The sequence below is a fragment of the Vombatus ursinus genome, unplaced genomic scaffold, assembly GCF_900497805.2.
Source record: "Vombatus ursinus unplaced genomic scaffold, bare-nosed wombat genome assembly UNPS02009205.1, whole genome shotgun sequence".
In the NCBI taxonomy this organism is placed as follows: Eukaryota; Metazoa; Chordata; class Mammalia; order Diprotodontia; family Vombatidae; genus Vombatus; species Vombatus ursinus.
In genome coordinates, this window is record NW_020948983.1 from 56,451,233 (window position 1) to 56,477,158 (window position 25,926).

At 35.5% G+C, this 25,926-nt stretch overlaps 2 protein-coding genes across 2 annotated transcripts in view; one reads left to right on the forward strand and one right to left on the reverse strand.

Annotated features, from left to right (window-relative positions):
* Positions 1-224: 224 nt before the first annotated feature.
* ZWILCH (zwilch kinetochore protein) lies at positions 225-25,325 on the forward strand. The gene is made up of 19 exons (XM_027851664.1): positions 225-466; positions 2,496-2,535; positions 3,808-3,903; positions 7,053-7,171; positions 8,298-8,497; positions 9,346-9,425; positions 9,793-9,948; positions 10,770-10,841; positions 13,634-13,727; positions 14,277-14,326; positions 15,474-15,579; positions 16,026-16,105; positions 16,340-16,496; positions 16,959-16,987; positions 19,364-19,500; positions 21,228-21,323; positions 21,401-21,513; positions 23,988-24,102; positions 25,219-25,325. Exons 1-18 carry the CDS (start codon positions 414-416, stop codon positions 24,074-24,076), a joined length of 1,767 nt encoding a protein of 588 aa, XP_027707465.1. The 5' UTR covers positions 225-413; the 3' UTR covers positions 24,077-24,102; positions 25,219-25,325.
* Positions 25,306-25,926, reverse strand: part of LCTL (lactase like) — a 116,925-nt gene continuing 116,304 nt past the window's right edge. The window contains exon 14 of the mRNA XM_027851990.1: positions 25,306-25,444. Within this exon, the coding sequence (XP_027707791.1) occupies positions 25,329-25,444 (116 nt within the window). The 3' untranslated portion in view covers positions 25,306-25,328. The remainder of the gene's footprint in view (positions 25,445-25,926) is intronic.

A 25,926-nucleotide genomic window follows, 5' to 3' on the forward strand; every position in this document is an offset into this window, starting at 1 on the left:
TTCTATACCCAGTATTTATTTTCTAAACGTACAATCTAATCCAATACAAGTGAAATTAATCTATTTAAACAATCCTGAAGTCTTTAATATAGGTTAGTCTTCAGGGACTCATTTTTCGCGGAATGATCCTAAAGGGAGGGTGCAGTATGATGTCACACGTAAAAATCTTCCTCAAAGTAATTAGCATATATTTTTTTAGGCGAGAAGGAGATGTTATTTAAATGAGAAAACGCATTGTTTTTCATGAAAATTATTTTAAAAAAATTAGCGGAGAAGACGCATAGGTTCCCTTCAAGGCAAAATGTAGTCCGGAGGGGGGGCGGAGCGGGTCACGACCTCTGACGTGATGTCAGAGACGGGGTGCATACTTGTGTGAGGACGTGGCCAGGGAGCTCGGAGCCTCTGGAGACGCGATGTTGCCCAACGTGAACCAAGCGGCCACGGGCCTGTACGACCTTCTCATTCAGTGAGTTGTCTTCCCAACCCGTGTCGCCTCTCTGTGCCTTTCGCTCCGTCCGGCTCTCCGCCTCGGGTGGGGCGATGCGGACGGGCCCTGCGCTCGGCCTGGCCAGGCCTCGGGCCTCAGGCCACAGTCCTGGCCGCCCCTCCCCCTCCCGCAGGACAGTTATTTTTCTTGCCCCTCTCGTCTCCACAGTCTGAAGCCTCGGCCTAGACTTTGTGGCAAGGTCGGGAGTTGGGGGGGCGGGTGTCCAGGGGCGGGCCTCTTTCCTGAAGGCCGTCGCTCATGCCGCCCTTATTGTCTCTGCCAAACTGGCCTGGGCCCAGCCGTCCCCTTTCGCGGGCCCCTCATCTGTAGCGAAGGGTTGGGGCCTCCAGCAGCCAGCATTCCTGAGAATTTGCCAGGATTAAGCGGCTTAGGGGGCCGCAGCTGCGCAGCTGCTCCCTTCCGTTATCTTTAATTAGTCTGCCCGTGGGGCGTCGGGTCCAGGTGGGGGGGATGGGAGGGGGAGGGGTAGCAAATCTTTTTATTTGGTGATTTTAGAAACAAATTTTATTCGGGGTTTTAAAACTAGAATATTCTTCATTAAGGAGCCTGTACTTAGAAGCAACAAGAGGTTCTGATGGTGCATCCTAGTCTGTAATGTTTGACTGAGACTGCCAAGTCAGCTCTCCTGGCGTTTTTTGCAGGCTGTTTACATATCTAAAAGATTTCGAGCTACTAGATTGTTCTTTTTTTTCCCTTTTGACTAAAATTTCTCTTCTTTCTCTGATATGTTTTCCTGCCTTGCACAAAATGGCATCTGGGATCAATGTGGGTTGCAGATTACTTTCTCAAATTTATAGCATTCTTTCTTTATTTTTGGTTTTTGCCCATCGAATATTTTTCTTCTTTTTTTTCTCCTTATTGAAGTCATGCCTAATAGTGGCAGTATATGTTTTCCTTTGCTTAGTCTTTTCCTTACGGATGAAAAATATTTCTAACTTTTGAACATTTAAAGTAACAAGATACATAATATGGAGTAATAGGGAAAAAAAACATTGTACTTGAAGTAACAAGACTGTTGTTTTTTTGGCTGCTTTAAAAAATTGTTTCTTTTTTATTAATAAGCGTTTATTAGGAGGACCTGAGTTCAAATGCAGCCTCAGACACTTGACACTTAGCAGCTGTGTGACCCTGGGCAAGTCACTTTACCTGATTGCCTCACCAAAACAAAAAAACAAGCATTTATTTTTTCTCCCTCTCATCCCTTTCCCCCTCCCCCCACCCTCACACACTTTGGGGAAAAAGAATCTTTTTAACAAATACGAAAAGTCAAGCAGGAAAAAAAAAAAGTTCCCAAATTGGTCAGTTATATCCAAGACATAATTGGGTTGATTAGAGCCCCTAAGTCTTTCAGAATGATTTCCCTTTACAATATTGTTGTGTAAATTGTTCTGATTCTAATCACTTCATTCTACTTTAATTCATACAAGTCTTTCTAGGTTTCTCTGAACTCTGTCCCTCTTATAATTTCTTGTGGTAGTAGTAACACTGTTCTTTTACATTCAGATACCATACTTTATTAAGTCAGTATCCAGTTAATGGGCACTCAATTTATTTCCAGTTCTTTGTCATTACAAAAGAGCTGCTATGAGTATTATCGGTCCTTTTCTTTTTTCTTTAAGCTCTTTGGGATATAGGATGGAAGGAAACAAGCATTTTGTTAAGTGCATTCTACTAGGCAATTTACAAATATATGATACTCGGAACAACCCTCGAAGGTAGGTTCTACTATTACCCTCTGTTAGAGTTGAAGAAACTAAGGCAGACAGAGGTTAAGTGACCTGCCCAGGGTTGTATAGGTATAAGTGTCTGAGGCCCGATTTCAACTTAGGTCTTCCTGACTCAGAACAGTGTTCTCCATCCACAGCACCACCTAGCTGTCTACCGGTGGTAAGGAAAGCATTTTATAAACCTTCAATCCTTAGAGTAATATGAATTATTTTTATTCCAACAGTCAACTTAACTTTATCTTAACACTTCTGTGTTTCAGAGCAATGGAAGAAGTAAAGAAAGATCCATTTTTCTTTGAGGTATAAAGTTATTTATTGTACTTTTAAACAAATCTTCATACCTAAAATTAATGTTGTATATACGTGTTAACAAATAACCCACCGTTTGTATATCTCAAGGAGAAAGATTGCATATCAGCTACAAGGATTTGTGTGCTTTTACTTACTGTAGCTGTATAAGTGATGTTCATTTTTAATTAAATTATTTTCACATTGTGTACTTCATGATCCATTGAGCAACTTAGGAAAAGTAGGTGATAGATAATGGTCTTCCTAGTTTCCATTGAATTATACAATATACTCTAAATATAAAATGTAACAATTTAATTCTGTAGAGTTTTTATGGGTGAAATGCTTATTTTTATGGAGTGAATAAAAACCAATATTATTCCATAAAAGCTATTTTAAAATGCAAATATTCAGTTCATTCTAAGAATTTTGTAGAAGAATGTATTTTTGAAGCATTAAGATTAGATGGTAAAACATGCCAATCCTTTTTCCTCCACTCTCCTTACACCCCATTAGGGGCATAATTCATTAGGATTTAATCTATTAGGAGTTAATAAATCAAGCTTTGTCCTTTGCTGCTGAAAGTTAAAAAAATAAAATGTGTAAAATAGGCAGTCTTGAGGTCTCCAGGGAGCTTTCAGAACTGTCTGTATGAACATGTATGCACATGCATTCATCATATAGTTGGTGAATCAGCTAGATTTATCTCTTAACCTTAAAAGAGATGTGTTAAACTCCTAGAACATATAATACTGAAAGAATGGTTACTAATTTTATGGTAAAGATAGCAAATAGAAAATGAGTTAGAGGGAGAGCTGTTATCGACTTTACAAAGCTTTTAAAGTGTTGATGAGGAGAAAATTAAGAATATCCTAGACACAAAGATGAGCTTAAGCAAGAGATACTTTAAAATTAATTTTAAACATTGACCATGCACATTTAGATCTATAAATATCATTGGAGATAATCTAGTTTTATCTTCTCATTTGGAAGCAAGCCAAGAGAGGTGAAATGATTTGTTTGAAAATCACACATAGGTGGTTAGTGGCAGAGGTAAAACCAGAGTCCAAATTGTCTGTCTCCTAATTAATTCATCTTTCTTCTTACTCTAGCTTGAAGCTTCCATAAAATACTTGTAAGCCTCATTCATGTCCTCTTTTCTACCTTTCCTTTCATAGAACTGGCATTTATATTAAAATGTGTGAAAATAGAATTTTGCTGTGTGAGATTAGAGTTCCTTAATGTGTATTTACTCATGTGAGTGTAATTTCCTATTTTTGACAGACTGATGTCCAAGTGAAATTGATTACTGAAAATCGGGCAAATCCTTTAGAAGGTTTTGGGAGTAGATATGGCATGAGATTTATTATGGAGAAAGTGGTAAGTGGGTCTGGGTTTTTGTTTAATTCTTAATGATTACATGTGAACACTTTGGCAGTGTTCACAAATGTGCTGCAAATTTCAGATCTTCACTTCGGTAAATAGTGGCTCTATATTCTTATTCATAGATGTTTAACTTAAAGTTTTCCTTTTATTTGTGCATATTAACTATTATTAAAGCAAGATAAATTTCCAGGACACTTTGATATTTCTATATTGAATGGTATAGTGGGTAGCATTCTGAACTTGGAGTTTTAGGTTTGAGTCTCAGCTCTGTTGTTTTCAAGATCTGTTAAGCAAATCACTGAAGCTCTGTGGCGTGGGGGGTAATTATACTTGAACTAACTACCTCATGAGGTTATTTCAATGAGTGAATAAAATAGAGTGTGTAAAGCTATTTGTTACTATAAAGCTTTATGTAAATATGAATTGGTGAAAAAATTTGTTAAGCACTTATGATGTGCTAAACACTGTAAGTACTGGGGGGTGAAAATACAAACTCAGGAACTTAAAATCTCATAAAGATAATACATATAGGGAAGTGGTGGTGCAGTCAGGGTGTTTTGGACTGGGAAAACCCAGGCTGGTGAATGGAACCATAAAGCAATTGATTCAGTATGTCTAGTAACAGCATGGTGGGCCTGGATAGGTTAGTTATGGAGAACTAAGACCAAGTAGGAGAACAAGGATAATATTTGTAAGTCGTCATCATTTAAACTGCTTTGCAACTGGAGTAGTTTTGTTTTTCCTATTTTAGTTGCTTGATCTTGCCCTGACCTAGTTCATATCATAGTTCTAGATCAATCAGGATTTATTATGTACTTAGTATGCACCAGACCCTGTGCTAAGGACACAAATGTGAAAAAAGACAGTTCCTGCCCTCAACCATCTTACACTCCAATGGAGGAAGACAATGCCCAAAACAAAGCTGAAAAGGAGGGACAGAAAAGAAGGAACATGGAGCAGGAGGAACAGCATGGTGGGAAAGTCAAAGACTTGCCAAAGTAGTTCAACTAAATGAGAAATGAGGTGTTCTGAGCTGAATTCCCGCCCTCCATAGCTCCACCTTTCAACTGAGAGTGGTGATGAGGTCGAGTTTCAAGGCTGATGTGATCTTTGAAGATAATGGTAGTTTTCCCAATAATGAGCTTCCTGGGGCCTGATGGAGAATTCAGAGAAGTTCAAAACTAGTGCAGCCTAGTGAGAAATGAGATCAAGTGTAAATAGCTTTGTATTTAGAGGTATTTCTGGGGCAGGGGGAGGAAAGCAGTCACATACACATGTCTTTGAAAATTCCTGTTGAAATGGCTGCTTAAAAAATGCAAAATAGAATTATTATTGTTTGGGTGCCATGGGAGCCAGCATTGTAATGCCCATACCACTCTTCAAATGGTTTGGGACTGGACTTCAGTTCATGTTAGGTAACTTTTCCTTAGAGTGCAAAGAAATAGCAATTATATCATCGGAGCTGGTTGTTCCCTATGAATACTTAGTATCCTCCAGTTGGTTTGGAGCATTAGGAACATAGAGTCACATTGTAAGTGTGTATCTTTAATGTGTATCTTTTTTTTGCTGTATACAGGGGTTAACTTAGGTCATATTGTGTTAGGGAGTTTTAGAAATACTCATTTGTGGTGGTCAGGAGATAGATAAGAAAATAATTGTGGTTGAAAGATGGGGTTGAATCCAGGGCTAAGGAAGAGGGATAAAAATGTGAAGAACAAGAACCAATCAGGGTTACATAGGGACAGGTTAGTTAGCAGCTAAAGGTAAAAAGAGTTCGTGGAGACATTTAGGATCAGGAAGAATGCTTTTTTTTTTTTAATTTTTAAAAAATTTTTAGGCAGTTGGGGTTAAGTGACTTGCCCAGGGTCATACAGCTAGGAAATGTTAAGTATTTGGTCTGAGGCTGGATTTGAACTCAGGACCTCCTGACTTCAGGGCCAGTGCTCTATCCGCTACCCCAAGGAAGAATGCTTTTTGGCTTGGTTACTACCTCGAGTATAATTCAACCTGAGCTTAGGGATCATAAGATCGATGATGCAGACCTGGAAGAGACCTTGAAGGGCATTCAGTCCAGCCCTCTGATTTTACAGGTGAGGATAAGTGCCTAGCCCAAGGTGGAATAGCCACTAAGTGCACGAGGCTGGATGTGACCCCAAGGCTTCGTGCTTCCAAGTCTATCCATTATATGCTGTCTATTACACCATCCTCTAGGAGAGAAAAACCAACCATGAAACTTCAATAAGGGTGCTGTAGTGAGAGATAAAAAGAACTTTAGAAATCCATGCAGTCATACCTCCCTCATTATGCAGGTGGCCTAGAGGTCAACAGGGCAAAATGATTTGTCCTGAGTCACAGTTCCATAGGAACATAGTTGGGTCTAGAATTTATATCCCTAGATTCCTATTCCAGGATTCTTCCTACTATTACCGTATTCATTTCCCTCATCAGGTACTTGTGGTATTTTATCATAGACATAGCTCCTTTATGTTAGAATCCTCCCATGCCATTGAGATTGGTATGGGAAATCATCAATAGGTAAGTCTACCTGAGGGAGGAGTAATGTTCTTGATGACAGGTGGAACTATGAAGAAAAGCCAAACTTCTTGGGAAGTCATGCAGTTGGGCTAGAAAGGGTTTGAGGTTGAACAGCTTTTGAGCTCTTCAAGGTTGTGAGCTTGCACAGTGGGTTGTGACTGATTGAGGGTGTGCAGATAAAGAGGGAAAGCTACTGTCTTAGAGCCAAAAGAGGGAGTCCCCATAAGTCTTAGGTGGTAGCAGTGGAAATGATTGGGAAAAGAAGAGAGCCTCTTATTAGGGATGCTGCTGGTAAGAAAGGATATAATCACGCTATATAAGAGTGTTCCTATTCCCTCTGGTGGCCATATGAAAAATGGATGGTGGATTCTAGGAAAGTGGGTAATGGTCCTGTCAGCAAGGTTCTCTGAACAATCAACTGTTTTGTGACAATGGGTTTGAGTCTTTACATCAGATACCTTTGCTTTGTGGTGCTAAGTAGTGGCCCTTTATTCTGTCTTGGATATCCATGACAATCCTTTCTTCAATTATTAATAGTTTTGATAAAGTCAGTTCTGTTGTCTTAATTATGACCCTTAATCTAATACTGCTAAAAATATTTCTGAAAGCGTTCGAAAGAAAAAGAAATGGAGCGTACAGAAGAATCACAGTCTGAAGAATCAGTTATTTCTGATTTCCCCATGAATGGAAATTCTGGACCACTTGCTTTACCTGTTAGGAGAGCCAGGTGAGTTTCCTTTTTAAATTTTTTTAAAGGAGGGAACTTTTTAAAAATGTGCTTGTTGGAGCAACTAGGTGACACAGTAGATAGAGCACCAGCCCTGGAGTCAAGAGGAAACTGAGTTCAAATCTGACCTCAGACACTTGACACTTACTAGCTTGGTGACCTTGGGCAAGTCACTTAACCCCAATTGCCTCACCAAAAAAAAAAATGTGCTTGTATTGATCCCAAAAATAATTTCAGGAGTGAAAAAGACATAGGAATAACTCACATTGATAGAGAACTTTGTAGTGTTTTTCTCTTAACAACCATGCGTGACTTAAGTAGTACAAGTATCATAACCATCTGGGATGTAAGGAGACTGGCTCAGAGTGGTTAATTAACTTGTTCATTGTCAAGAAAGTGTCAGAGCCAGGAATCAAAAGCAGTTTTTCTTCAGTGTTCTTTCTACTACAACAGATAACGTCATTCATTCATAATTTTTACCCTTGTGAATTTGGTGAGGTTTAAAATTTTTTAATTTAGTTTTTAAAGTTTTATTGATGTTCTTTTAAAAATTCCAGTCATTTTCATCTAATCCTCTCCCAGTGACTCTTTATCTTGTGATGACAAAGAAAAATGATTTACCAACTAAGACAACGACCATATCTAACAGTGTATGCAATTTGCACACCCAACATTAGTTCTGAAGTGACAGATATAAAAATATCTAGGACAGTATGTTTGTACTTCTGTTTTTCTAGTAGTAATGACTTATACCAATTTTCCAGATATGGGTAGAAGTATTCCTCTTCATGAAAAAATAACCCTTTCCTGCCCCTCTTTTCTTTTAGGAGAATTTAATAGTTTCATGACTTATTTTTTTTAATTGCCTAAAATTTTTGTTCTCTAACACCATTTCCTATTGCTGTTGTAAAGAAAAGAATCAGTTGAGAAATATTAAGCATTGGCTATCTTTCCTGGGTGCCACTGGGATACAAAAAACGATTCATAAAAAAGTTATTTCTGCAACTTTAAAATAACATACTTTATGATCTAGCACATATTCATAAGAAACTTAGAATTTGCCTGAATTATAATTTTCAACTTGAACCCCAGTCTGTACCTAAAATTCTTTGAATCTGTTTTCCAGGCAGCTGATTGGACTTTATACCATGACCCAAAATCCTAATATGACCCATTTGAAGATTAAAGGACCAGTTAAACCTCTTCCTCCCTTATGGGTAAAATGTGACAGTTCAGATCCTGAAAGTACCTGTTGGCTAGGTGCTGAACCTATTAGAACAAAGAAGGGCATTGCAGGAATTGTCTTACAAGTGGTCACATGTAAAGGTGAGATCTTAAGGGTTATGAAGTAATTGTAAAAAAAAAAAATGACATCACTTTAGAGGGAACAGCATACAAATGGAAAAAAAATCTAGAGCTGTTTTAAGGATTATTAACTGCAACTTTCTAAGGTTATATATTAACCATGCCATTAACAGCCTCAAAAGTTTAGCAATAAGTTTTTTCTTTGAACTTTGAAAGATGAGAAAAAATTGACTATAGTTGTCATGCCAATCTCACAGTAAGCATTCAGTGATAAATAATTATTAGTGGTGATACATTCAGCTTTCATTTATTTCAAACTATGAACCATCTCTGTTTGGAAAATGTCTTGTCCATAGCAATTAAAGTACAGAAAAATTAAGGGTTCAATTCCTTTCATAGTGTGGTATTCCTGGTCGAAGGGAAATAGTAATTCTGATTTAAAAAAAAAAAAAAAATTTCAGAATCCTAGACTTTTAGAAGGGACTTTATATAGGTCATCTTTTCCAACCTCCTCATTTTATATATTAGGAAACTAGAGTCCCGAGAGGTTGATATAGACAGAGTCACCCAGTTTATAAAAAGTAGAGCCACAATTTGAACCTAAGTTCTCTAATCCTGCCTCTAGCAATTTCTGCCAGCATTTAGACCAGGGAAAGTTACTCAATCTTTCTGTGCCTTACTTTCCTATTCTGTAAAATGAGGAGGTTGGGTGACTTTCTGGGCTCTGTTCCTACTCTAAACATATGGTCCTACATCTCCAAATCCAGTGGTATGGATCCTCATTACCTTGAAATATTAGTCTTTTTTTTTTTTTTTTAAGTATTCTAAATCTGAACTGGGGTTTTAATCTGTAATTTTCCCTCCCCTAGGTCCCACACCTGAAAAAAACACTTCTGTAAATCTTGAAGATTTGAAAAGTTCACACCTGAAAAGACATAAGTCATCTACTGTATGTGTTTTAATTGTAACTGTTGTCTGTCATTTTAAAGTTTTTGTTTAAAACTAGGGGCTGTGTATGTACACATATAGACCTATCTTTCTGTGGAAGCTTTTATTAAGATTTCTAATTGGCACTATTTTTATAATGTCAGTTTTCATAATTTTCATAATGACTTGTAGTCTAGGAGAAAAATAAATTTAAAATGTATTTCTTTACTTGTAGGTAGAGTAGTTGTAAAGTTGTTATCTTCCTCTAGAACATTTTCCAGTATTGTGTCTGATTTTGATATCCTTAAGAAATTAAGTATCTTCTGTTACCAGTCTCTTATGTGGACTTTACTCTTAATTATCTGATTAATATAGGCTTTTCTTTTCAGGTAACAACTAGGGGTTTTGCTCAGTATGAGCTGTTTAAATCCACTCCCTTAGATGATAACATTCCCTTTTCACACACTACTATTGGTTTGGATATTTCATGGAGTCCTGTGGATGAGCTTCTCCAAACACCTCCTCTCACCTCTGCTTCAGTATTGGTAAGAAATAATTTTTTTCCTCCTTTTACTATCTGGATCTCAAAAAAATTTCTTTTGTCATAAGGAACGGCCTCTTTCTATTTTGATCATTCAGAAATGCTTGTCTTGCTGCTGAGATCCTTCCATCACTTAGTAGATAGCATTTTTTTTAAACAAAATGAAATCTAATTCTCATAACCCTAAAATTTCATTTCCTGAGAGCCTTTCACTAATTGATAGAATTTCTGAAATTAGTCATAAGTGGAAAAAAAGGATCTTCCTTTTTCTTTTTTTCTTCTCTGTTGTTCTTTAAAGAGGAGAGTAGGTGCTGGAATTTAGAAATGTTAATCTGGGACTCAATGAGCCAGGCTGTTAGGAAGAAAGGGAGAGAGACTATTAAAAATAGTTTGGGGTTTTGTGACTGACTTTAAATATTGAGACCTGATGTTATTAGTCTTTTATTTCTCCTGTCTTATAGCCCTTTGAAATTCAATGAGAGAGTACAGAAGAGCATGTAAAAAGGATTATTCTAGTAATGCAGGTGGGTGGGGGAGAGAGAAAGCATTTATAACAAAATTCTTGTAGGGGATCAAGGTAGAGGGTGTAATGGCTGGGGTTCATGTTAGTATATCTGGGTTGTGAAGTGTTTGAAATATCCATGGATGGTATGAGTGAGCAGGGTGTTCTGGCTGTAGTTAGTCTGTTTACCCTTTTTACCTTTAACAGCATCAGGCATGCACACTACAGTGGAATTAGAGGGTTAAGTTTTTATTGGTTTTGTGTGTGTGATGTTTAGGACTTTGAAATGTAACTAATTATAAAAACTTATGGGGGATTTTCAGAATATTAAAGTGGAACCTGGAGATCCTAGAAGCCCTTTGTACCACCTGCATAGAGAACTGAAGTTTCTAATTGTGAGTATCGATCTGAAAATTGCAGTCTTCCTTACATTTTATTTTTTATTTTTTTGCTTTTTGGTGAAGCAATCTGGGTTAAGTGATTTGCTCAGGGTCACACAGCTAGTAAGTATTAAGTGTCTGAGGCTGGATTTGAACTTGGGTCCTCCTGACTCCAAGGCCAGAGCTCTATTCACTGTGCCACCCAGCTGCCCCTTACATTTTATATTTCAGTGAAATTATCACTACCACAATATCTTTAATTGATATAAAAATTGCTGTTTCTTTTATAGTTGAGATTCTCAAACTAGGGTCACTGGATGATTTAGCACATACTCAACAAAGATTTATTTCTCATTTTACTGCTTCTGGGAGAGTGTGAAATTTCACATGGGGTGCAAAGTTAAAATTGTCAAAATATGAAAGTACTTATATACTTTCCACAACATAGTAAATGAGAATGCTGAACTTGATTGTGAAGACTTACGTTTTAATCATGCCTCAATCATTATCCCTGTGACTCTATGCAAGTCACTCAACCTCATAAGCTTATGCAAAATGGAAATAGTAATGTAACATCTACCTCCCAGGTTTGTTGTGATCACCAAATGAAATGATGTTTTTAACTCTTTGCAGATACTAAAGTGCTATACAAATGTGAGCTTCTGTGATGTTTGAGTCCAAGTGTGGTGACTGCTGTCTTCTGAGAAAAAATTTTGTTATACCTCTTTGTAGGTCTTTTCCATTTTTCTTTTGTTGTCCTTCTATCTTGCATTTTCATCTTAATTCTCTCAGGGTGATTTTAGTTGAGTGTATCGCTCAACTGTCTTTAAAATAGTTTTACCTTTCACTGTTTTTCTAGTCTGAGGCAGCATTATTCAAAATCTTCTGTTCTACTCTGTACAGTTTTACAAATGAGTATATATTCTAAATAGGATTCTCTTTGCTTATCTCTGCCTGCCTGGAAAGTAAAGTGTTCCCTAAGGCATATTGTAAGGCTCTTTGGGTCTCCTTTCTTTGGTGATTGGTTTACATCTAACAGTTGGTTTGACCATATCCAGATCTTTAAAGAATGCATATAATTTCTTGTTTATCAAAATGTAATCAGCTTGTGTGTGTGTGACATTATTCAGTGCTCACCCTATGCAGCTTCTCCCAAATCTTTTCTCATATTGTTCTTGATGTAGAGGCTTGGTGTCTTTGTAGTCTTCAAGTCTTTGCCTCTCATTTCTTATTCCATACCTATGCCTTTTAACATATTTCTCATTATCACAAAGCATAAAAGCATATTTTGATTTAATTTAGATTATCTTAGCAAGTTCTTAGAATTTCTCTGTATCACCCTTTACATCAAATGTGAAATTGATGCAATTCCTCTCTGGGGTTTTTTTAATAAATACTTACCATGACTACTGCAGTGTTCACTGACCAAATGCCCGATGAAATTATATGTTTTGTTGCCTTTGCATGTGCAGTAAAAAAAACAGTTCCTAAAAAGACCCACATGTACAAAAATATTTATGGCAATTCTTTTTGTGGTGGGAAAGAGAGGTTGGAGAGAGAGGGGGTCGGTGGCACTGCCCGTCATTTGGGAAAAGACTGAGCAAGGTATATATGATGTTATGGAATATGATTATGCTATAAGAAATGATAAAGGGGATGGAAACATGGAAAGTTTTGTATGAACTGATGCAGTGAGGTGAGCAGCACCACAACAATTTGTATAATAATAGCAATATCATAAAGACAAACAATTTTGAAAACTTTGGGAAATCTGATCAATACAATAACCAACCACAATTTCAGAAGATTCAAGTTGAAACATGCTCCCCAGTTCCTGATTAAGAGATTATGAACTCAAAGTAAAGATTGAGATTTTTTTTCCTTAAAATAGACAGTGTACACATTTGTTTTGCTCTGACTGTACATGTTTGTAATGGGTTTTTTTTTTCCTTTCTCAATGGGAGGAGAGGTGAAAAGGAGAAAATGCAAATCTAAAAATAAAGTAAAATTTTTAAAATATCTTATTTGCTTTAGCAAGAAGAAACTAAGCTATTTCAGTTAGCTTCAACTCCTTCTGTCTTCTGATTTTATTTTTAGAGAGAATATCAGGATTGATACAACTTGATCCCTCCTATAGTATGTCTACTTGTTAGTCATTGGACATGAATTTCACATTTAGAGTACTAACAACCAAGTTAAAGTTGATAGACTATCTAAAAACCGCAGTTGGTAGCACTTTCTCACCCCTTTTACCACCATTCCTGTCATCACTGTAGAAGGAGGCTGCCTAAGACCAAAGATCAGTTTTTTGTTTGTTTCATCACTAAGTGGCTGGCTACTGGTGATGAGCCTTTCTATACTTAAGCTGTGCTAGACACACTCTATTGCTGGGGTTATACACAAAGGTTTTTCCAGTATAATAGAGTCTACTGGAGCTTAGTTCCCACTGAAATAATCTTCAAGAACCCAGAATCAGCGCCATGCCATGAAGAACCATAAGAATAGGACTTTGTGGAAGAAATGTGAGCTATTTTAAGTAACACAAATGAAACACTAGAGAACAATGTGCTTACTGATAACTGGAATTTGATATGATACATGTGACGTATAATTATGTATGGTCAGGTAATAGTTTTTAGGTACATTGTTTTCTAATTGTTTTATGTGTATTGGTCTTCTCCCCAACTGTATCACAGAGTGCAGTCTTATGTTAAGCATAAGTCTTACTTTCTTTTTGAATCCTCCAGTTGGTTGAGCATGTTATTAATATTCGTTGATTGCATAAACAGTGTATTTTCTGCCAATAGGCTTTGGCTGATGGATTGACAACTGGTGTTACTGAATGGCCTGAGCCTACGGAGGCTAAATCATCTGTTGACCTTGTTCAGGAATTTCTCAATGGTATTTGTTTCTAGCTCCTTTATACATATTCAACTTAAATAATTTTAGTTTGTCTGAGCAGGACTTTGTTATAGTATGCTATATGTCTAAAGTTTGTCATGGCTAAGGAAGAGAGAGTTTCTATTTTGCAGTATTATGTGGCAAAGGTAAAAAGAGAGGTAGTTTCAGAAGTTCTTAATACTTAGATTTGGTTACATAGTGATAATACTGTATTATACTTAGAAAGTGTATGTCACAAAGCAGATGAAAGATATATTGGGGAAAACACTGACTATGGTCAGAAGACCTAGGTTTAACCCATACTACCATTACTACCACGTAGATCTTTAGGCTAATGCTTTTACCTCTCTAGGCCTTGCTTCCTCATCTGTAAAATTAAGGAACTTTGGATCAGGTGGTCTCTAATGTCCCTTCTAACTCTAGACTACAATAGTAGCAACTTCAGTATACTGTTTTAATCTGGGTGGGGTAAGATGATAACATTTTCCTTCTTTGAAAGTGAGGAAGGAACAGGACAGAAAATCATTAATGCCATTTTTCCATTTTTAGATTTAAAGAGTAAGTTGGATGGATTTGATAATGCAGCAAAAAAAGTCAAGGTATGTGGACTTTTTGTTAAGAATCTCCGCAGATAATTCATCATTCCGTAGTATGCTTGGTTTTTTACTTTATGCTATCTCAAGTGGATCTGTTATAGCAACTAATCCCTTATTAGTCTTTAGTGATAGGATATTTTGTGTGTCTGTTTTCGTACCATTAAATACCAGAAAGTGGGAGTTTAAAACAACAAACAGAACAGATAACTTGTAAGTTTTAAGAAGGTTAAACTTAAAGGAGTAGCCCTGGTATTCCATGGAAAGGCCAATGAAAGTTACCTGTTGGTCTTTCTTCCCTTATTCCCTGACCCCATTTTTGGAGTTCTCCCCAGGAATCAGACTAACTGGTTATTTTACTCCTAAAGAAGCTGTTCTGTTACTGTTTGTCCCTCCAGAAGGCAACTGATAAATTTACATGATAAATTTCTAAAATATGTATTATCTTTATAAATATAACATGATTATATGTATAATAGAATATAAATTAAAAGGTAATATAAATTGTATATTTATGAAGATAAATGGTTATGTTAAAGTGCCAGAGAAATGCACAAGGGTTTGTTGCCTAACCACTATTTTTAATCAGCACAAATGGCAGATGTACTTTAACCAGTATTTGTATACTAAAGAAAATTTGGACATGTGCTTTGGAAATAAAGTTTTTGAACTATTTTCAGCATCTAATGTTGCTTTTTTATATAGTGACTTGAATATTCTTATGTGAATCAAAATGTGTTTTTAAAAAAAAAGTACTTCTAGTACAGTAAATGTGGCAGCTAGGTAGCACAGTAGATAGAGCACTGGACTTAAAATCAGTTCAAATTCAGCCTCAGAAACTTCCTAGCTATGTGATTTTGGGCAAGTCACTTAACCTCTTTGCCACTGGAGAAGGAAACAACAAACCACTCTAATATCTTTGCCAAGAAAACCTCACGGACAGAGGTCTTATGGGGTCATGAGTCTGACATGATCAAACGACAATAGTACAGTGTGTATGTCTGTCTGTATACCCTTTTTTAAAATTGTCTGGCTAAACTTAATAAGTGAGTTGCGCAAATATGGAAGGAACAGTATTTTAAAATTTGTTTCTGGTGATCTAGAAATCATTACATTTTTGGTAAATGAAGCATTCTCTGAAATTCATTTTCAGGTATTGAAATGTGATACTGCTGCAGTTGATGATTCCATTAAGTGTCTTTTCACAGTACGAGGTGATCTGGATTTCGCTGAGCAGCTGTGGTGCAGAATGAGAATGAGTAAGTTTTGTATTCTGTTACAGAGTTGGAAAGACTGTTTAGCAACCATTTAGTCTAATTTACTTTATTCTGTAGAGGAGAAAACAGAGCCATACTGATCCAATGACTTGACCAAGGTCAACAAAGGTTTACTAATAAGTGGCAGAGTGGGATTCTAACCCGGGTTTCTCCAACTCTAAATCCAGGGCTCTTTTTAATTGTACTGTCTTGCCAGAATTACAATCACTTTAATATTCTATTTTATGGTAGAGAATATTGATATTTGGTTTCTTTGCTTTATTATCAGCTTATTAGACCTTTTAATTCTTAATTTTTAACTTAATTTAGTGTTTCTTTTTCATTGACAAAGTGAATATTCTTTTATCTGACATGGCTAGAAAAAAATTTCTTTTACAACAACTGCAAAAACTACAAAAATGGATATTGGAATAACTTGTGTTTTCAAGGTGTCACCTCATACCAAGATTTGGTGAAGTGCTTTACATTGATCTTACAGTGTTTAAGACGTGGGGATGTTCAGCCATGGGTATGTATATATTTTATATATTCAAGATGGATGATTTTTAAATGACGGGACTTCCAGTGTGTGAATAGATATGATCTTGTTGTAGGGATTGTGTGAATATAAATTCAGTTAAGCAGAAAGCTACCAACATGGATCTAAATGAGGTTTTGCCTTACATCTTATTCACGCAAATGATGTTAACAAATGATGTTAAATGATCTTATGAATATTCTAAAAGAGATGTCTTATTTCTAGCTCCACAGAGGGAGTAGTGGTTTACTTAGTAAACACATTCAGCAGTCTTACCATGGAGCCATGGATATAGTTCCACTCACTGGTACCACTCCAATTAGAATGCTTTTGGAGGTTGGTTTGGACAAAATAAAGAGAGATTACATTAACTTTTTTATAGGTAAGTCTGCTGTTGTTCTATTTCTCTTAATTTCCCCATTACCATCTTTAATTGCCAATCCTTCAGATACTTAAATTTTTTCTTTCCATGTCTGTCATTCATTGTCTTGTAAGATATTTTAATGTGAGTTGATTGAGTACACCCGACACTTGAAAAATTTGAGAAATTGTTTTACACAGAAACAATAATTTCAAGAATAAATGATAGCATTGTATAATTGTAGCTTAATTTAGTATAAAATTCTGCATTTTTGATTTAAGCATCTTTGTTTTAAAAAAAATTTCACTAAGTATAATAAATACTGTGAAATTCTATAATACTGTGAAATTCGTAGAAGAACATTAAAATTGTAACATCTACAAATAGATTATGTAGAGGGTTACTTTAATACTTTAAGGAGCTATGATTTTATTATTGTGGATATGCTTTCCACTTACATATATATTTAATTTTCTTCAATAGGCCAGGAGCTTGCATCATTAAACCACTTGGTGAGTTTATTTTGACATTCTCCAGTTTGCTGTGCACTTTTTATAATTTTGTATTATTTATATATAGATGTACTTTGTCTTAAATTCAGTATAGAAAATCCTGTTTATTCAGAATGTTGGGAATCAAGTTACAAAATCCGTAGATTCACAGAATATCAGAGTTGCGAGGGACCTCAGAGAGCATCTGGTTCTGCTAGTACTACATTTTCATTGTACATAGGTTACCAGTTTTCAGAGAATTAGAATGTAGCCAAATACACTTAATTATAATAGAATTTAACAAGTTTGTGATTTAAGTTTTGCTCTTTTAGACTCTTTTTTGCATTGCCTTAGGTCATTATTATGAATATTCATCTGATTATACAGTATGGTAGCTGTAGAAAGTGTAAGAGATGAAAATTATTCTATACTATGATGTAATTTGGCAGTTTTTGTAAACACATCTCAGATTTGAGTTATTTGACATTTGTCTCATAAAAGTTCAGTGCAGAAAAGTTTTTGCGTTTTCCAGTCCAGATTTTAGATAAATAAAAGTTTACTGTGTATGATAATCTGTGCTTATAGAAAAACTAAATTAAGGTGTGTTTATTTCCATTGTAAATCAAAATATTGTTTTCTCAAGTGCTTGAAATAGAATTCATTTAAAGTTTTACACATGTATTAAACTTTTGTCAGTTATATGTACAATTTGAGGACCATATCTATTGTGCAAAATAGAAGCATATGTGAAATCTTGGAGGGATTAATTTCATATTATTAGTTTTATTTGTGTGTTCTGAAAGAGGCCTAATCAGAAATGCATGGATTGAAAACAAGGGTTAAAGGGCTTTAGTGTAAACTAGCCAATTCTCTGTACTTTTGGTTTAGTTTCTATAAAGAAAAAAAAACTAACCGTTATCAACTTCACAAAGATATTAAATATTATAATAGTACTTTGTATGATCAATTGATTGGCATTAATTAAGAACCTTTTTTGTGCCAGGCTCTGATGGTTCAAAGATAAAAAAGAAACTTCCTGCTTTCAAGAAGCACAACCTCTATGGGAGGAAAATAACATGTATACAATATAAGTAACTACAAAGAAATTTTGAAGAGGAGACACTAGTACATGAGGGGTACTGGAAGGCCTTATGTAGGAGTTTTATCTCTTAAGTCAACCTTTTAAGGAAGTGTAGGGAATTCTAAGAGATGTAGATGATGAGATTAATCTAGACATATGGGGAAACACTTCTGCACAGGCTTGGAGATAAGGTGATATATGTGAGGGACAAAAATAGTCCAGTTGGTTGTACTATAGAGAATGTGGAAAGAAATTAGTAATGTGTAATAAGTTTGGACAGGTAGGCTGAATTGTAAAAGGTTTTAAATGCCAAACAGATATTTTTAAAAAGTGCCAAACAGCAGGAAGCCACTAGAGTTTTTTGAAAAGGGTAATGACATGCTCATCCTATGCTTTAGGAATGTCCCATTGGCAGTAGTGTAGAAGAAAAATTGGGAGAGGGCAAGACGGGAATTGAGGATACCAATTTGTAGGCTATTGTAATACCCCAAGTGAGAGATGATGAATTTGGATAGTGGCCTTGTGAGTTAAGAGAAGATAGAATCAACAAGATTTAGCAACTAATTAAATGTGTAGGGTGAAAGTGAGTTAGGATTAAGAATGAATTTGAGGTTATGAATGTAAGTGACTAGAGGACTGTTAAGGTTCCTTTGGCAGAAATAGAGAGGTTCATAGAAGGGTTTTGGAGTAAAGATAATGAGTTCTCTTTTGGTTATGTTGATTCTAAGATGCTTATAGGACATCCATTTGGAAATACAACTCTCTCTCTCTCCCCCCCTCACCCTTTCCCTCCCTCCCTCTCTCCCCCTCCTCCTCCCTCCCTCCCTCTTTCCCCCTCTCCGTGATGTGATAATACCCATAAACTACTTTCTGACCTGCTCAGAGCAGCAAGTTTTATAATTGTAAGGGATTGTGCTGATCTAAAGATAACACTTTCCCCTTTGAAGTATTGGATAAAAGCATGACTATAATGTTTTATTTTTCAGTGATTATATGTATTTTTTTCCCCTTTCATAGAGACCTTCAGTTTAGGCAAATGGTCTGTTTCAGGGGGTGGCCTATATTTGGCCAAATATGTTATTTCTTGGTACTTAATTGAGAAGCCATTTTCCCTCTTTGCTTAGAATATTATAATGGTTTACTTAAACTGTTTAAAATGTGTAGTTTAAGAATAATGCTTGAATTTATATGTTCTATATCTCTGTCTTCCTTATTTTCTCAAAACCCTCAGTCTTCCAGACTTAGGCCTGCAATACTTAGCTAGCTCCTTTACAAAGAATCGATTTTTTTTTTCTTTTGCTTTTTTTTCCTTTCAGGATTACTTTATTTCCACATCCTTAGATACACAAGAACAAGTTCGTCGTGTTAGGAAACTGCACCACATCCTGGAAGTTGTCATCAGTTGCATGGTATACCTTAAACTTCCACATGAAATCCTGTTTACTTTAGCACAGTAAGTAGTCATTATTTTCTGATAATTTTTTGTCATGATGATTAGATGCTTCAGTTGTCTTCAGAAATAATTCAAACTGTTGTGTTTTAATACCCTTCAGGCTGTATCTGCCCATGGTGATAGAATTAGAATGACTGACAATTGTCAGCGTAACTTTTGGTTAGACTGATTACTGTGTTGTATCTGTATGGTGATGTGACCAGTCAACTATTATTACTGAGTCTGTTACTGTCACATTGTAACATAAATAGACTGTGGTGTTCATTTTGACTAAAGATTATGCAGAATTGTTCTTGTAGGGAGCATATTCTGCTTCCATGTAGCTAGAATAATACCTTAAACTGAGGGTGGTAGAACCTTTTGATCTACGCTTCATTATTTCAGTGAAAGCAGATTGTTTTCCCAGTTGCAAATAAGAATAAGAAAACACTTATACTTACAAAGTTAGATAGGAAATAAAATGTTTTATAAGAGCATTGGACTTAAGAGGAAACCTGGATTCAAATCCTAGATTTCACATTAAATAGTTCTATAACCCTGGGTAAGTCATTTAACCTCCTTCATCCTTATCTGAAAAATGGTGGTAATATTTATATTCCCTGTTAACAGGGCTGTTGTAAAGGCAAAGCACTTTGCAAGCCTTAAGTCTCTATTCTGACGTTAGTTCTTATAGTGTATACACATGTATCTATACGAGCTCTTATTTAGTTCCTTACTTCCAGTCCTTCCCCTTAACCCCCACATATATATATTCTTTCCCTCAACATCTTCGTTTTTAAAATGTTTCTTCTATTATGAATTTGACAAATATCAACAAATATATCCCTATACAATGAACAGAAAAAGAGACTACTATGTAAATTGTTTTTATATTTCAAGTTTCACATGGTAGTCAGTTGTTTCCTGCTTATTGTTGTCCCTGCTGAACTTCATTTTGCTTTCTATTTACTTTTCAGTGATTAGATTATCTCTCCTTTCTTTTCTTTTCTTCAGTATCATTACTCCCCCACTCAGTTCTTAACTATTTCCCACCCCTGGGGGAAAAGGCAATGGTCTAGAGATACAGAATGTGACATTTTCAAATATGGTCAATATGTGGAATTGTTTTGAGTAACTATTTGTTACAAGGAAGGGCTTTTTTGAGGGGTGGGGAAATAGTTAAGAACTGAGTGGGGGAGTAATGATACTGAAGAAAAGAAAAGCCCTTCCTTGTAACAAATAGTTACTCAAAACAATTCCACATATTGACCATATTTGAAAATGTCACATTCTGTATCTCTAGACCATTGCCTTTTCCCCCAGGGGTGGGAAACATGATTCATTGTTATTCTTCTGTAATTGTGATTGGTCACTCGGTTAATCCCAATTCTTAAGTCTTTGATAGTTATTTTATATTATTGTACTCATAGTGTAAACTGCTGTCTTGGTTCTATTTCAATCTGCATCAGATCATGTAAGTCCTTTGAAGTTTCTCTAATTCAGTCTCTTTGCTGACATCTTCATTTCTTTTGTCTCTTTATTTTAAAGTTAACTAGGCATAATTAATTTTTCTCCCTTTGGTTCATGTATTAAGCATGATTCTATGTTCAACAGTTTATCTCTTTTTTCAAATTATAGTAGGTTTCCCACCTTTAAACTTTTATAATTCAGTTGCCATTTTAAAAAACTTAGACTTTAAGAAATTTATCTTAAAATGGACCTTAATCTTTTCACTTTTATTTTTATAGGTCTTGCATTTTATATTATAAGAGAAACCCTCTTAATGAGAAGCATACATTTCAGCTGCCAGTCAGACCAATTGTCATAAAAAATTTCTATCAGAGGTAAGCATTTATAATCCTGAAATAATTCCTTTATGAAAACCTGGTTTTTATTTTCTCTTTATTTTTTCTTTTATTAGTGAGACTCCAAAAAAATGGAGAGTGGAAATAAATAGCGGACAGAAGGAAGTTAAAACACTTTGGCAACTGAGTGACACCCCATCAATAAGCCATCTGAATTTTAGCAAACAAGGTAATGAACGGTTTAGAACTGTACTAATTAAACTATTGAGACAGAGTGAAAAATAATATATACTCATAAAGATGATTTTAGTAGCTCTTAGGCCTGATTTTAAAATACCTAGTCTATACTGTAGCCAGTAAAGGTAAATAGCCCACTAAAAATTGTTTCAATTATGTGTTTCTAAACATTCAGTCTTAAAAGTAGGGTAAAGGTTGTCTTAGAAAAATACAGGGTATCTGAAAAATATTGGGGTAGTTTTAAGCTTTAGCAACTTGATAGTGATACTAAAAGATGAGATTTCAGGTTCCCAGACAAATGATTTCTGTGGATCTGGGATGAAATGTCTTTTATTTTAACATCATAGAATCTTAAAGTTTAAAGGTACTTTGGAGGTCCTAATAACAATAGCTGTAGGGAGTCTTTTTATAGCACTTTGTTTTGCAAAGTGTTTTATAAATATTATTACATTTTATTCTCACAGCAACCCTGAGAGGTAGATTTTACAGATGAGTAAACTGAGGCAAATTGGTTAAAGGACTTGCCCAGGTTCACACAGCTACTAAGTATTTGAGGCCAGATTTAAACTTGAGATTTTCCAACCCCGTGTCCATTGCTGTATTGACTAGCTATAGCTACCTACAGGTTACCTAGTTCAAACCCTTTGTGAAGCATAAATATCTATAACATCCCTGCCAAACAGTCAGTCAGTCTCTACTTGAAGACTTGAATTGATTGAAAATTTTATTTCATGAGGCAACTTACTCCACTTTGGAGAAATTCTACATGATAAGTTTTTATTGATATGAAGCTGAAATCTGCTTCCTATGATATCCACCCATTACTCCTAGCCTGAGACTGAGCTTTTGAGTAGAATTTCTTGTCCAGCAAACTTGTGACACAGAGAACTGAATCCATAATGAGATTACCAAATGAGATAAAAGGCAAAAAGAAGGTGGCCTTGGACAAAGGATCAAGAAAAGACCATTACTTATATTTGACAATTACAAGGTCTTTGGTAACGTTGGGGAAAGAAATTTCAGCTAAAGAATGTGGTGAGAAACCAGATTGTAGAGGCTTTAGAAGAGAGAAACTGGAGGCAGAGAGTGTGGATGACTTTCTTGAGGAGGTTAGCCACAGAACAGGAGAAATAGAGGACAATACTGGGGATGGTGGTAGATCGAGAAAAGGGTTTTTGTGTATGTGTGTTTGGGGAAAGACATGGCCATTTTTGTAGGTTACGAGATTGAAGATTAGAGTGGAGATGACAGAGGGCACAATTCTCCTGGAGAAAACAAGATGGAATGGGATTGAGGCTGAATTTAGAAGGCCATAAAGTGGCCAGAATCCATCTTAATGCGTGCTTTAGCGCAGAGAAGGGACACCTCTTCATGTGAGACAAGAGTGAAAGAAGAAATAGTAGCAGGAGGCATCTGAAGAGGTTGGGAGAAGAGGGAGCTCTTGTCATTTGGCCTCTGCTTTTTCAGTGAAGACTGAGGCAAGGCTCTCAGCTAAGAGGATGCTGAGGGAGGGAGGGAGGGTTTGAGGAAGGATGAAACAATTTGGAAAAGGTGTTTTCGTGAGTGGGATAATTAGGGAATTGTAAAGAGGACTACTTTGTAGTGAAGGCCCAGTTCAGATTGTTATGTAAATATGGACCCAGTCAATATGGTTTTGTGATTTTTCTCCATCTCCAAGATGGAAGTAATTCACAGTTTGGGCTTGGAAAGGCATGATCAGTGATAGGATAAGGGTACAAATGGGCTCAGCGTAGAGTTGAACTGGTTTACCATAGGGAAGGGAGGAGAATCTTCTAGCCTGTGTATCCCGTACCTTGTTGGGACGGTCAAATAAGATGTTTTGTAAAGTGCTTTGCATACCGTTAAAGAGCTTTTGAAAAGCTAGTTACCATTATCATCATTATTATTATGGCCTGGTTTTGTATTGTGTCTTGCACTGATGATTAGCAGTAAATGCTTGATAACATAGAAAATCGAAGGTTCCATGGCTAGAATCTATCTAAATGCTAATTGAACTGTTTGTTACCTGTCTTAAGGAAAAGGTAATAGTAATAATAGAAAATATACAAGCCTAAGAATTTGAATTTTTAATACATCATACTTGATGAATTTTAAAATTGAAAAGAGCACCTTCTTAAATGTGGCATAAAGATTATGATATTGGGTTAATGAATTAAAATAAGCATTTTTACCCCTTTGCTCTACATTATTTAAGTAAATTGGGTTATATTTCAAATGTACCAAGAAGGCATCTTTTTTTCATTCGAGTTAATCACCTTCTAGTTTAACTGCTTTGTAAATTTAGGTTTTTAGATGTTTTTTCTTAAAGTAGTATATACATTTGTCATTCAAACTTTGAATGTTACAGTGGAATGAAAGCAGTTTTTCTCTTAATTATGAAAGTGGGCAGAACTTAACATTTTTTTAAGTGCTTCTCTAGTTACTGAAATTTAATTTTTGTTGCAGATCTGTCTGAGTCAGCATTCAACAGTATTCTTGAAGAAAAAATGTATTTCACTAACATGGTTGCCTGCAGCAAAGTGCATTTCACTTAAAGTGTGTTGATATCATCTTGTAAGAGGTATTTATTTATGTTGTCTTTTTTCTTCATGTTTTGAAGTTTGCAAGCAGGAATCCTCCTAGGTTGTTCTTCACAAAATGTAGTGCTGATTTAATGCAATATGTAATTATTGTGTTTAATATAACCTTCTAATACTTAATACTCATGATTCTGTCATTTAGAGCTGGAAGGAACCTTATAGATCATCCAGAATCCCAGAAGTATCTTGTGCCTATTTCTAGGCACACAGCTTTGATTGCCTTTTAACTTATTGCGGTTAACCTTGACAAATTGGTTTTATAGTTGCCTCAGAAACAAAACATTAAATATTTTGACTTCACAGTTTAAGCTTGCAAACGGCTTAAACATGATAGAAGAATATTTATATGATGTCAGAATATAAATTAGTGATAAAAAAATTGAAAAAGTGTTTTGAAATTTATCAAAAAGTTCTGCTGAAGATAAACAGTTCACTCATCTATTTTGCAAAAGTAAGTCATTTCTGTCAATGGGTAGAATACCCACTTTAATGAAGTAAGATTCATTTGAGTAGTTTAGTATTTAGTGTAGGTCCCAGATGCAAAGTATCCATTCTAAAAAGATTTTGATCTGAAGGAAAAGGAACCAAAATAATCTGTGTAAAAATTTAAGTCTTTTAAGAATTCTTTGTTTAGATAGTTAATAACACTCAGCTTCACATGGGAACTAAAAGACTTGACATTTTTGTTCTTCCCTAAGATGGCTCTCTTTGTCAAAGATTATGTGGTTTGTAGTTTGGATATGATGTTCTAAAAGAAAAAAATTAGCCATTTTTTTCTTTTGTTACCATTGTATGTTTTTAAGAAACAGAATTTCTCACTGAAGAGAAAACATAAACTTCACCTGAAATATAAGCACTTAAAAATAGTTGAAGTACTTCAGTGAATGGAATTGGCTGAGATTTCGTAATCATTTGTTACTTCAAGGTATATCTCTTTAACATGAATTTTAGCTTTTTCTCCAGTTTGAAGAATAGTATTTGCAACATTTTAAAGAAATAGACACAAGTTGACTAAAATCCAAATTGCTTTTATGACACTGTATGTTGGAAGTGGTGTCAGTTATGTGTATGTAAAAATAATTTCTTTATCATCACAGTAACCAAAAAGGAAACTCTGCAGGCCTTTGAAACCAAATGAAGATGAAGACACTAAACTTTATATGGAATGAAGCTATTTTGTTAGTAACCTTTTATAAGTAACCTTTTCTTAGCTTTGCCTCCGAAGAAGGAACGTCAGTAGAACTGCACTTAGAAGTATGCATAGTGTGCAGACTGTAGGCACCACAATCTCTGTAACCATTTGCATGTGATGTAACAAGGGCTCTGAAATGTAAGAAGACAGGGACCATAAGTCAGTATGTCATTGTTTCAGTTAATGTAGCTTTACTGAAAGGTTAATAGTATTGAAAAACCTTAAAAAGATTAGTTCACATTTTCAGCTATTTATATTTACTATAAACTGATACCTAAATAATTAGCTAAATGTTGAGAATTAAGTGTATCAGCATTCATTAAAATGATTTATAGAAAATAGAAAGCAAAGTACTTAGGATTTAATGCCTTGTAAATTTAGAAAAGTTTTAAAACATATCTTTGCTTCTTAAAAGCATGCAAAGTCTCATTTTTTTCTGTCTGTGAATCCATTTCTGAATATTAGCAAAATATTACACTGTACCTCTTACTCTCATTGGGGAGAGGGGGAAAAGGAGACATAAGACTTGGGAAGAAATAAGGAAAATTGCCAGAAGAAAATTCCTTGGAAGCACTTAGAACCGTTTAAAGATGGCATTGTTAATAATAGAAGT

Bases quoted from the DNA above. Each gene is read 5' to 3' on its own strand.
- ZWILCH (XM_027851664.1), top strand. From the start codon at position 414: ATGTTGCCCAACGTGAACCAAGCGGCCACGGGCCTGTACGACCTTCTC. The intron at 9,949-10,769 runs GTAAGAAATAAT...GGGGATTTTCAG, and splicing joins TCACCTCTGCTTCAGTATTG to AATATTAAAGTGGAACCTGG. The intron at 16,497-16,958 runs GTAAGTCTGCTG...TTTCTTCAATAG, and splicing joins TTACATTAACTTTTTTATAG to GCCAGGAGCTTGCATCATTA.